General features: G+C 43.5%; 1 protein-coding gene and 1 non-coding gene across 5 annotated transcripts; one reads left to right on the forward strand and one right to left on the reverse strand.

Moving 5' to 3' along the window:
• Positions 1-256: 256 nt before the first annotated feature.
• LOC118287633 (zinc finger protein 93) lies at positions 257-8,409 on the forward strand. 4 transcript variants are annotated; one of them, XM_035613018.2, is made up of 7 exons: positions 257-445; positions 1,356-1,558; positions 3,414-3,515; positions 4,255-4,350; positions 4,532-4,642; positions 5,449-5,572; positions 5,778-8,409. In XM_035613018.2, exons 1-7 carry the CDS (start codon positions 409-411, stop codon positions 7,817-7,819), a joined length of 2,715 nt encoding a protein of 904 aa, XP_035468911.2. In that variant the 5' UTR covers positions 257-408; the 3' UTR covers positions 7,820-8,409. The 4 variants fall into 4 exon arrangements, with proteins under 4 accessions (XP_035468911.2, XP_035468913.2, XP_035468915.2 ...); XM_035613020.2 differs by lacking the exons at positions 257-445; positions 1,356-1,558 and adding an exon at positions 1,620-3,026; XM_035613022.2 differs by lacking the exons at positions 257-445; positions 1,356-1,558 and adding an exon at positions 1,620-2,865.
• A 2,539-nt stretch (positions 8,410-10,948) lies between these two features.
• trnar-ccu lies at positions 10,949-11,021 on the reverse strand. Its single transcript has one exon. It is a non-coding gene; the product is annotated as a tRNA-Arg (tRNA).
• Between the last annotated feature and the right edge of the window lie 154 nt (positions 11,022-11,175).

Here is an 11,175-nt window from a genome sequence, read left to right on the forward strand (position 1 = left end):
TATAAATGAAGGATCAGAGGTGAACCTTGGTCAATCGGGATTTGGAGAGATTGGAAAGAGGAAAATGTTTTCGCGAGAATAAAGTCACAACTTTAAATTTAATGATTAATGAAAAAATACACAATATGTACAAAAGAAAATATGGAAGTGCGGGAGCATAAATACAAAAAATATATGTCGCAGATATACAGTACGCATTATGCAGTACGAAAAACGAAGATGCGGAACCAATCAGCTGTCGATGCTTGTTGTCGGACTATTATTCCGAACGGAACGAGAAGCGACCGTTGACGCACAACGATCTGCTGTGTAGCTCCGGTGTCTTGAACACAAGTCCAAAAAAATATTTTGTTTGACTTTGGTCAAGTGGCGGACAGTATTCACACAGACGGTGATGTGACTGCGTTGATGCACAAGATGGACGGAGGTATTTCCGAGTTAGCGGGTGAGTGTAAACGACAGTAAACCAATTTGTTTGGCTAGGCCGCAACACAGCCCGCGCGCGGGAATAGCATTGCTAACCCACCGTAGATAGCTGCTTTTAGGTATTTCACTGCCCATCGTTGTACAATCGTCTCATGCAGACACGGGCATGTGTTGTGTCACCCTACCACTGACACGCGGAGCGACGTTAACGACTTGACGTGTAAATACAAGTGGCAGCAGTCTTGCCATTGCTAGGTGTCGGCTCTGCCATCTTAGCTAATGCTAACGCTAGATGCAGGCAAAGCCAGTGGCAGGTTGACTGTGGGAGAGTTTCTGATTCGTTCTCTGAGACCGCATTCAAAACTATGGGCGAAACACACATTTGCACTGCGTGTGTTTGAAAACAAGTGAATAAGCATCCGTGCCGCATTTCCTTGCGCATCTCTGCACGACGACAGGTGACGTTTGGTCTAAGCTCGTTCACAGAAATGACAGCGGACTCATTCGTTCGAACCAAGGCAGACATTAAACAAGAGCCATAGTCTGAGACCACGAAGCTGGCACACAAGACATGGGTAGATTTTTGTTTGCCGGAGAAATTGTACCTTAGGCCCAGAAGGCCTTGCATAGGAATGACTCAACCAAACAACTGATTCAATGTGATTTCATTACTTCCACGTTTTTGTAGTTTTCCACACAGATGGTCACGTTGGTATCCCAGTGTTAAAAAGAAAAGGACATTTTGTTTGTGGTTCTCACATTGAAAATGAAATGAGACAGGATCACCTCTTTCCTGAAGATCTGCTTTACAGGATATAGATGTGAATCTCCCTCATCACATACCCGCGAACGGAATACTGCCCAAAGCATTTAAGTGTTATTATCTTTCCTTTCAAACATTTTTATAAATCGATTCCCCGTTTTTTCAGGTCCCTCTCTTCCCCTTTCCACGCTGCGCCTCCTGGTCCCACCCATACGACTGGTCTCTGCAGCGATCTGGCAGACGGTGGAGCAGAAGATCGTGTCGGACTATGGGCTGCTCGAGGAGTTTGTGTTTATGGTCACAGAGATTGTCCCTCAACTTCTCTCCACGAGGCAGCGGGCCGAGCTGATTTTGGGTCTAAGAGCACGGGTAAGGACTTGAGGCTTCCTTGGTGGCGGGCTGGGGCAGTAGGGCACAATGAGTGGGTTGGTAAACATCGCAGAACTTAAGAGTTGCAGATTACTCAATCAGTGGCTGCTGTTGTGTGCAGATGGCTGATCAGAGTCAATAGTCGCAGTACGAAGAATACTCAATTGTTAGTCAGATGTGATTTTGAGCGTGTGGCCTAAGCCGAAATGCATCAGTCTAACAATAAAGTTCTTCTATACAATGCAAGTGTTGCTGGAGTTTTGACCTCTTTAAATGTTTTCCCCCGTCTCCATGGAAAGTAGGTGAAGTTGTGCCTCAAAACGTCCACTCTGCTATGAGTAAATAATTGAAACTTGTTTGGCGCAGACCTTCAGGCAGAACATACCATGAAAATCAACTGCGGCTGTGATTAAGGCTGCAGCTAAAGATAAAAAAAAATTCCGATTAACCTAATAACCATATTTTTCTGTTTGGCCGATTCATCCTTGGGTAACATACCAATAAATAATAACAATAACTTCCATTCATCTTTTTAACCTTTACTCCAAGCATTTTCTCATTATACTTACAAGTAGAAATTTCAAACTAAACTTTGAGAAAAATACAATGCCAAGAATGGGGGAAAAAAGGCTTTTTAGGGGATGTATTAGGAATTAAAATGTGACAAATATGAACACAAAATCAAATGTGACATATTTTAAAAAGAAATCTATGAATGACGGAACCATTTCAAACTAGATACTGCCTCAGTCCTTTTCGCACGCCTCTGCTTGAAAATGACATGGTCAAAATGAAAAGAGTATATCTCTGCAACTACAGGGACTGTGTGAATCAGAAATACAGGTCAAGTCAGGAAATACAGCATAAATAAAAATAAATTTTTCGCACCCAAAAATAAAATATACAAAATATATTTAGAGTGAATATTCTCTAAGTAATAATGCGGATGAAGAAACAAAAAAAAACTTCCATACACAATCCATAGCACGGTATCTAAACATTATCTGTGCCCTATTCCTGCGCATAAAGTGAAGCAGGCTTTAGTGTGGACACAGTCGGATCAAAGCACAGCTCATCGTGATGAAACATCAAAGGTAAAACGTGGTGACAGTTGGTTGTTGAATGATCAGAAATGCACTGTTGTAATCGGTGGACTCCGAGCTTTCTTATGATAAGTAACTTGTGTTGTTAGCATTGGGTTTCTATTTTTTTTAAATCCTCGGAAGATCTGGTCCCAGCAGGGGAGATTTGCGGTCACTTTCTCCAGGACCGAAGTGTTGTCTCGCTCCGGGGCTAACCCCGCTACAGTAAATAACACCCAGAAACTTCTCCTTCCTCTTGAGATGCTTCAGCATTTAGGAACAGCCTGCACTGCAAATTCACTGCTGCAGCCAACTCCGTTTCTCCGGACCTCCCCGTGCTCACAGCCACTCGCTTTGGTGCTCATGTAACACAAGCTTTTTCGCAGGTGGTTTTAATTTTTATCATACCCGATAATGGGAGTTGCCATCACTGGGGATGAACATGACTTTACGACGTGCCGTTGGTAATTGTAGTCGTGTCTTTGTTTTGCATTTCCCTCTTGTGGATTTTTCCAGCATCGCTTCTTCACAGCGACTGCCAACCTCAGCCACCTTGCAAGCACAGATCCACCGTTTTGCTTTAACTTGAGGATAGACAAGACTGACACGACCGAAGATTTCGAATGTTTGACATTAAGACTTCTTTATCAGTGTGACAGGAGCATAATTTAGTGAGATGTGTCTGTCTGGCATTAAGAAGATCATTTTTGACACAGTGTGATTAGAAAAAACAGTCAGATAAGCCAATTATTGCTGCTGTTCTCTGATTGTAGCTCATCCTGGAGTTATGTCGCTCTGAGGAGACTGCTGACCTCCAGATTATTCAGCCTCATCTCGACCGAATGCAGAACCTCAGATCTCTGTGGAATTTTGAGGTGAGTCTAAACCTGCAGTTTTTTATTTTTGTGGTTGGGTTTTTAAATTAATTTACATCACTGTTATTTGACCAATATTGACCCAATAAACTGCCCCAGTTTTGTGCGTCTGAACATATCTCACAAACACCTTCAGGAAATGTCTTCAAATTTGGCACGAGTGTCCACTTTGACTCTAGGATGAAGTTATCAGATTTTGGTCGTCAGATATCAAGGTCATTGTAACCACCCAGAACATAACTAAAGAATTCATATACTAATTATGTTTAAAACAAACGTCTTGATGACGTAATAACATTCACATCCAAACGGTCAAAGGTGAACTTCACTGTGCCGTCATAAATGACTGTAGAACCACTTTTACAACCATTTTTGCCATAACTCAGGAACAGTTGGGGAGATCGTAACCCTCGGTCCCTCCAACTTGACTGGTTAGCGTAGCTAAACAAGCACATGGTGATACTTTTGCTTATCTCCTATTTTGGCTACATAACTGCATCTTACATAATGCTGTCCAGTTATGCACACACAGCTATAGACACATGTCAATGTTCTCAAAACCACCTTTGTGGGACTTCCCACTCGGTGTCTCCGGGAACAAATTTTGCTGTGATCTCTCTCGCACACAAGCACAGACACAATACCATCCATGCTTGTTGACGCTGTTCCAAGAGACAGATTTTTAGCATTATCCTGTTCTGAAGTGACATCTGCCATCTTGAACCATCTTTTACCACAGACCGATAATGCAGAGCAAGATGTGACAGACTCCCATTTCATGGGCCTCGTTCGAAATCTGCTTCAAGATCCTGAAGAGAGAAGAAACTTTTTCCAGGTACTTTTTGGTTGAATACTTTAGTGCACACAGATGTTTCATTTTTTATTTTAATCAACCAAAGGTGCTTGCTTAAGTTTGGGTTTGACTGAGGACTTTTTGTTTCATGATATGCTCTTGCTTACCCTTTTATGGTTTGTACGGACAGCTCAAGAGATTCATGGATTTCTTTCTGTTCCAGGATGTTTTCCCAGGAGACTTCGGCCCCACATATGATAAAGCAATCCAGACACTGATGTGGCTGTTTCTGTCCAGACTTGAAAAGCTTCTTCCCTCTCAAACTCTCCAACAGGTACACTGAACACACCGCTTAAGAAATAGGCCCGCGCACACACACACACAGCACATCTCTTTTTAATTTTAATTTTTTTCTCTCTGATTAATAAGTTCAGGTACTTTTGTTTTTGCAATGTCTTATGTCCCGCTTTTGTTGCTGTGTTGTAGAGATGTTCCGATACCGTTTTTTCTCTTTCCGATACCTGGACTTTGTGTTTCTGCCAGTACTGAGTACCGATTCGATACCAATGAATGTTTTTAAAAGCAACTTATATAACATCATTCAACAGCTATTTCTTACTAACTCTGTATGGAAGTGATTATCTGACGACTATCATTGTTGTTAGGCCTGGCTCAGGTTAAGCCCTTTGAGAAACAGATGCATACAGATAATGAATTAATAAGGAATAGCTGACATTTTTGCTAGCTCTGGCTAACGCTACACACTCCCGGAAATCACTTCTTTGTCGCTTCAAAACAGCAGCTGCGCTGACACATGGAAGTGCTGGTTATACTGTAGACCAGCAAAGAAGGGTAGTGTAGCGTTAGCAAAAGTGAGTGAAAATGTAGGCTATTTGGCAATATTTTACTCTGGAAAGTGCTGTTTCGTGTGAGTTCAACTACTTTCAAGAAATTTTATTGAATCGGAGCATTCATTTACCGATGCCTAATTCAGCATTTTAATCAGTACTGACGACATTTTTGATACCGGTATCGGGATCAGAACATCTCTAGTTTCATATGTATGTCAGTATGAATTTTACATAACATTAGTGAAATGCAGTGCAGTTGACTCACCATAGTTTTCATTTTCTTCACCAGATCGCGTCTCTGCTCAACAACGCCTCGTCTGTTCTGACTGAATGCATGGAGACTTTTGCTCAACCTCCGGAGCTCAAAACACTGTTGGACTCTCACAAAGACCTCAGTCAGTTAGAGGATATTGGTGAGCTTCTCACAATTACATGGACCTATTCACAGAATGCAATATTATGTGATTATATGATTTATTGCACAGTAACATACAGTGGGGTGAAAAACCTGGAGCTCAATTTTAGAACAGTTCTGAACATATCATAAAGTGTCTCTTTCATCTGAATTGGCGTTATTTGTCAATTAAACAATTACTTTTGATATAATTTTCTTTTCAGAATCTTACATTGTCGACAGTGGCATCTTGTCGGCTCTGTGTCTCCCTCCTGTGGAACGAGTCGTGATCGTCAATGAACAAGCGGAAGCGGATGCGGGGAGCGGGCTCGTCTACACAGTTTGCACAGAGATGGAGGTGGAATCGGAGAACAAAGAGGTGTACATGGAGGGAACTGGGAACTCAGAGGCATGTGCGCAAACCCAGTGGTTTGGTGTCAGCGGTGAGGTGAAGGCAGAAATGGGCACCGTGGAAGGTGCGGCGGCCAGCGAGAGTGAAATGGCTGACGACCACCATGACAATCAGCGTGGAACACTGATGATCGGGGAGGACGGCCAGGTGACCGTGCTAGACGGCGCCGAGAAAAAGCCGAACAGACGCGGGAGGAAAAAGAAGAGGCCCGCAGATGAAGACTTCGAGGTAAAAGGCAGAACAAGGGGTAAACAAGAAGACCCTGCATTAAATGTTTCTTGGGACAGACCAGTGCGAAAGAACCGTGGGCTCAAGATGAAAGGCTACCTGTCCCAGTGGAGAAAAACAGGAAAGACACAGGGCAGTAACAGTGCCCCGAAAAAGTTTGCCAGAACCCGGGGTTCAAGCAAAAGCATTGATTTAGACGAGAGAACGTGCAAAGTGTGCGGCAAGCTGGCAAGCAGTGTCAAGTTCTTGGAGCGACACATGAATCAACAGCACTCCGAGGAGCTCCAGTTATCTTGTCCTACGTGCAAGAGGTTCTATAAGAGCTTGCGTTACTTGCAGCAACACCGATGTCCAAGCGCGTCGAAAGCAAAGTCTGGCAGAAAGGCAAAGGAACCAGAGACTGTCGCAGGTGAAGGCGAGCAATCGTCCAGTGGGATCCCTTGTGAGGAAACCAATGAGGAACATCCGCCAGATGACCAGGACCCGGATTTTGCCCCCTCCGCAGAGGGGCAGTCTTCCAAAGAATCGGGACAGAAGAGCCCAGAGGAAAACAAGTCGCTGCTAGAAGGTCCGTTCTACTGTCCTCACTGCAGCGTCGAGTTCAAGTGCAAACAAACGTTTAGGTTCCACTTGAGAAACATTTGCTACACCGAGCAGCAGGTGGATCCCGAGAAGCCCGACGACGTCAAACACTGTTTCAGGTGCGACGAGTGCGACAAAGCTTTCAAATACAAATCAACGTTGGAGTCCCACAAACAGACTCACAACCCGCTCTACTGCGAGGTGTGTACAAAACTGGTACGTGACCCAGAGGCACTGGCGATGCACAAGGAATCTCACACGCCCTTTCAGTGTAACCAGTGCGAGGAGAACTTCCCCGTGTTCAAGTCCCTCCACAAGCACTACATCGATGTCCACAACCCCACCGAGCCGTTCACCTGCACCCACTGTCAGACCACTTTTGCAAGTTTGAAGCGTTTCATCAGGCACGAGTGGAAACACACAGGCTACCAGCCGTTTCAGTGCCCTCATTGCAGCAAGCGATTCCGGTCCTACTCAGACCTCGTGGAGCACCAGAAGAAGCACACCAAGGCCTATCCATTCCTCTGCTGGGAGTGCGGCAAGAAATTCAGGCACGGCGTGACACTGACGAGGCACGTGGAGCGCGTGCACCACTCTGGCGAGCCCATAACGGAGAAGCCCCTGCCCACCTTCACCTGCGCCCAGTGCGGCAAGACCTTCACTTCCAGAAGATGCCTCCTGAAACACGACAATTTCCATCACAAAGGGCTGCGTTTCCCGTGCGAGCACTGCGGGAAGGGGTTCTTTGGCAAGGACGCGTTGGTGAGGCACACGCTGATTCACACAGGCGAGCGGCCTTTTAAGTGCGAGGACTGCGATAAGTCCTTCAGGTCCGCGGCAGAGTTGAAGATACATAGGCGATACCACACCGGGGAGAGACCGTTTAAGTGCAACATCTGTGAAAAGGGATTTGTCCAGTCCTGCTTTCTCACCTTACACATGCGAACCCACACGGGCGAGCGACCGTACGTCTGTGCAGTGTGCAGCAAGGGCTTTTCAAGCTTGCATGGCCTTAAAAGACACAGGAGGCTTGTTCATGCATAGATGTTACAGTAATACAAAGTCCCAAAGTGGATGTTCTGCTTAATTTTCCCTTATTGAAGGTCAGAGGTCACCATCAGCTGAAAACCAGAACTTGAGGAAGTGTTGAGGAGGTGACCTATTGCTCAAGGACACTTGCTGTTGTGTTGACTGACGTGGAACTTTTGAATCCAGGTTTTCAAGTTTTGAGGGACTGTTTCCTTAAAGAGGCAGTAAGCGATTTTAGTCCGATACACTTTGTAAAAAAAAAAAAAGTGAATACTTCCTCACGGTCGCTAGCTGTTGGTTCTGGTTTTCGCCTCAGTTCTGGCTCTGTAAATCGTAAAAACAAAAGCGGCCCGCTCAGTGCTGTTAAATCCTCAGCAACGACGAAATTGCTTACTGCCCCTTTAACATATCAGCCACATTGCTCTCTGTGGCTGTCACAGCCTGGATTGTTAGGAACTGCGTTATTGTATAGTGCATTATAAAAATGTAACTTTGTATTTTTTACAGACAAATTTGCTGTAGCTCTACATAAGATTTGTATGTATAAATGACATGAATCTAAATTCCTTTGGGGATTGACTTTCTTGAATAAATTGTATGTTTGATTCCAGGTGTCATTGATTTACTCAGGAGTGAGGTCCTTTTTACATTTTTATAGCTTGTGCAGGGCCTTCTTGTGGACAGTATTGTGGGCTTGTTGTAATGCAGATATGGAGCATTAAAAAGACTGAATGTGGTAGAGCCCGACCGGTATGGATTTTTGGCGGCTGATGACGATATCGATATGTGGGAGTACAAGTTCTGATACCAATACATTGGCCAATATATATTTATATATGTTTCTATTAAGTCGGTCAATGATTCCTAAAATGTCATTGTCAAATCTTTGTGACGACATGAAATTGAGGCTTGATATTTTAGTTTAACCATGAACTTTATCATAAATAACTATAAATTGGAAAAAAAATACATTGAAGTTATAACAAATATTTATTTTTCATAAAATGTTAACATAAATGCACATTTAAAGGCTCAAATCAGTTGGCCAATAATATCGGTCGGGCTCTTAAAATATCAGCCGAGACCGCTAATATTGGCCGATATCGTTGGCTGACCGATATATCTGTTGGCAGAATGTGGTAATAACTAAGTGGCACATAATGGAGTTTTGGTCCAACAATATAGTCAGTGTGTGGTTACAAAATTAGGAATCTGCAGTGTTCATCAAGTGGATAGCTTAGTCAGTGAAATAAATTGAGAAGTGATTCATGACCAGCAGGCAACCAAAAGCTTATTGCTTGTACGGACCAAAGGCATGTTACCTGCACAATACATTTTCACATCGTCACTGGTGTAAATAAAATGAATGATGGCTGAGTGCCATTTCCCTGGTTTTAAGTTTCAGGGTCAATGCTGCCCCACAGACTCCGCTTTCTAGGACACATAATGGAGCAAGGGTCATATTAGGTGTACCTGCAGTTGCACTGCTGAGAAGTACACAAATGAATACATTAAGTTCAAATTAGACTATTCAAACTTTTTTTCCCAACAAACTACAGTACAGTCCGCTTCATCATTTAAACATGGCCACCGCGACGATTTCCAAAGTACACCCTAATAAATAAATTCAATTCAGCTCTATGCCGATTTTTAATACAAATCTGGAGATTTTGGAAAGTGACAGTACAGCACCCTACAGCTGGCCTTAAAACATAATCACAAAAGTATGCTCCATACTCCAATCCTGCCATTCAGCTGATTAGTATTCAGTTGATTTCACGCTGCCTTTAGAATCTGAGGGTTCTGTAAATTCATATAACCAAATTAATATTACATTCATTTAGCAGACGCTTTTGTCCATAAATTATTAGCCTAACCCTCTTTGGCATGACTTTTTATTTTAAGGGGGGGAAGAAATATTTAACCCGTTTTGGAGAGCTTGTCATAAAATGTGTGTCCCCCCCCCCCCCCCCCCACCAGATATTACTTTGTTGCCTCAGGGCAATAAGGTACTATGAGGGTACTAAAATGGCAAGGTTTTGTATAATATATAATAGGTGGTATGAGGAACAAATGAGCATAGACTGGAATGGGTGTAACGAGTCCTCTACTCCCCTTCCTTTCATACTCCCCAGCAATTGTGGAACTAGGATGATCTCCAGATTGTTTCTACTGTAGCACAGGCTTTCTGCGATATACGACTTGAATGTCTAAAGCTTCATTAGTTCCTCTTTTCTCTTGTCAGTGCTATTGCAATCTCTCCTGTAGAGAAGTCAGGCAGTCACGGTGGTCTTGTGATAAAGATGAAGATCGGCCTTTGGTGCCATTTCTTCAAACTGATTTTTTGGCAACACAGTGTAACGAGAGAGCCCAGCAGCAGCACACCACCCATATTCTTATTGCACTCTGTCACCACAGCAGGGCAGGGGACTTTGATGATCTCCTTTTGCATGCCATCCCACCTGTCGACCTTGGTGACTGAGTGTGCTCCAGTATAAATACTGAAAAGGCTGACTGTGTGTTATTCTACTGACTGACCCCTGACCTCTTAACAGTCCCCCAACCCTGATTATGGGGTCCACTCTTCCTCACTGTCCCCCTCCACGACCTCACTGCCCTCACTGTCAGAAGGAATGAGCCGTACTGCTCGATCACGTTCCTTCCACTGCTAAAATTTCGTACGGCAAAAATATTGATGATGATGATGATGACTATGCATCCTGGCAAATCTCCATCCATTAGAAAGTTTAAGATCTAACAAAAGTGGGGAAATTTATCTTGCCTTTTGCTGGCACTGTGTCCCATCCAGCTTTGGTTCCTGGAGGTACTGCCACACCCCTCAGCAAAAGGTCAAACCCACTTCAGGCCCACATTTCATTGGACACTGACTTGTTATCTTACTTTGTATGTGATGTTTTGTTTGAAAAAATTTAAAAGGGAAGTGTGAGGGCCAAAAACACGGTTTGTGGCCTGAGGGCAACAACATGCCATAGAGGGCTAATTAAATAATTCATGGAATGTGTGTGGCTAGCGATGATTTTAATACATCAAATGACGGGAACTCCATTTATAAGTAATTTGCGTTTCTTTATTTCCTCTAACTTAAAGGGATTTTTTGAGATATACATATAAACAAAAGAATCCCACCCCAGATGGGACTCGAACCCACAATCCCTGGCTTAGGAGGCCAGTGCCTTATCCATTAGGCCACTGGGGCTGGTTAGTCAATCGCACGTTGTACACGGTACATATTCTAAACACAATACTATTAATGTAAATGTTTTTCTTTTTTAATTATCTACACACATGACCGATGCTGACGTTGTGACGTCGATGTCAATCAAAGTCAACAACCTCCAACAGCACTTTTC

The sequence above is a fragment of the Scophthalmus maximus genome, chromosome 16 (genome assembly GCF_022379125.1).
Source record: "Scophthalmus maximus strain ysfricsl-2021 chromosome 16, ASM2237912v1, whole genome shotgun sequence".
Classification (NCBI taxonomy): domain Eukaryota; kingdom Metazoa; phylum Chordata; class Actinopteri; order Pleuronectiformes; family Scophthalmidae; genus Scophthalmus; species Scophthalmus maximus.

What these genes read in the sequence shown, in the direction of transcription:
- LOC118287633 (XM_035613018.2), top strand. Translation starts at nt 409, where the DNA reads ATGCACAAGATGGACGGAGGTATTTCCGAGTTAGCGG. An exon ending in GATCTCTGTGGAATTTTGAG is followed by an intron (nt 3,516 to 4,254) that starts GTGAGTCTAAAC and finishes CTTTTACCACAG; the next exon opens with ACCGATAATGCAGAGCAAGA. An exon ending in CCTCTCAAACTCTCCAACAG is followed by an intron (nt 4,643 to 5,448) that starts GTACACTGAACA and finishes TTTCTTCACCAG; the next exon opens with ATCGCGTCTCTGCTCAACAA.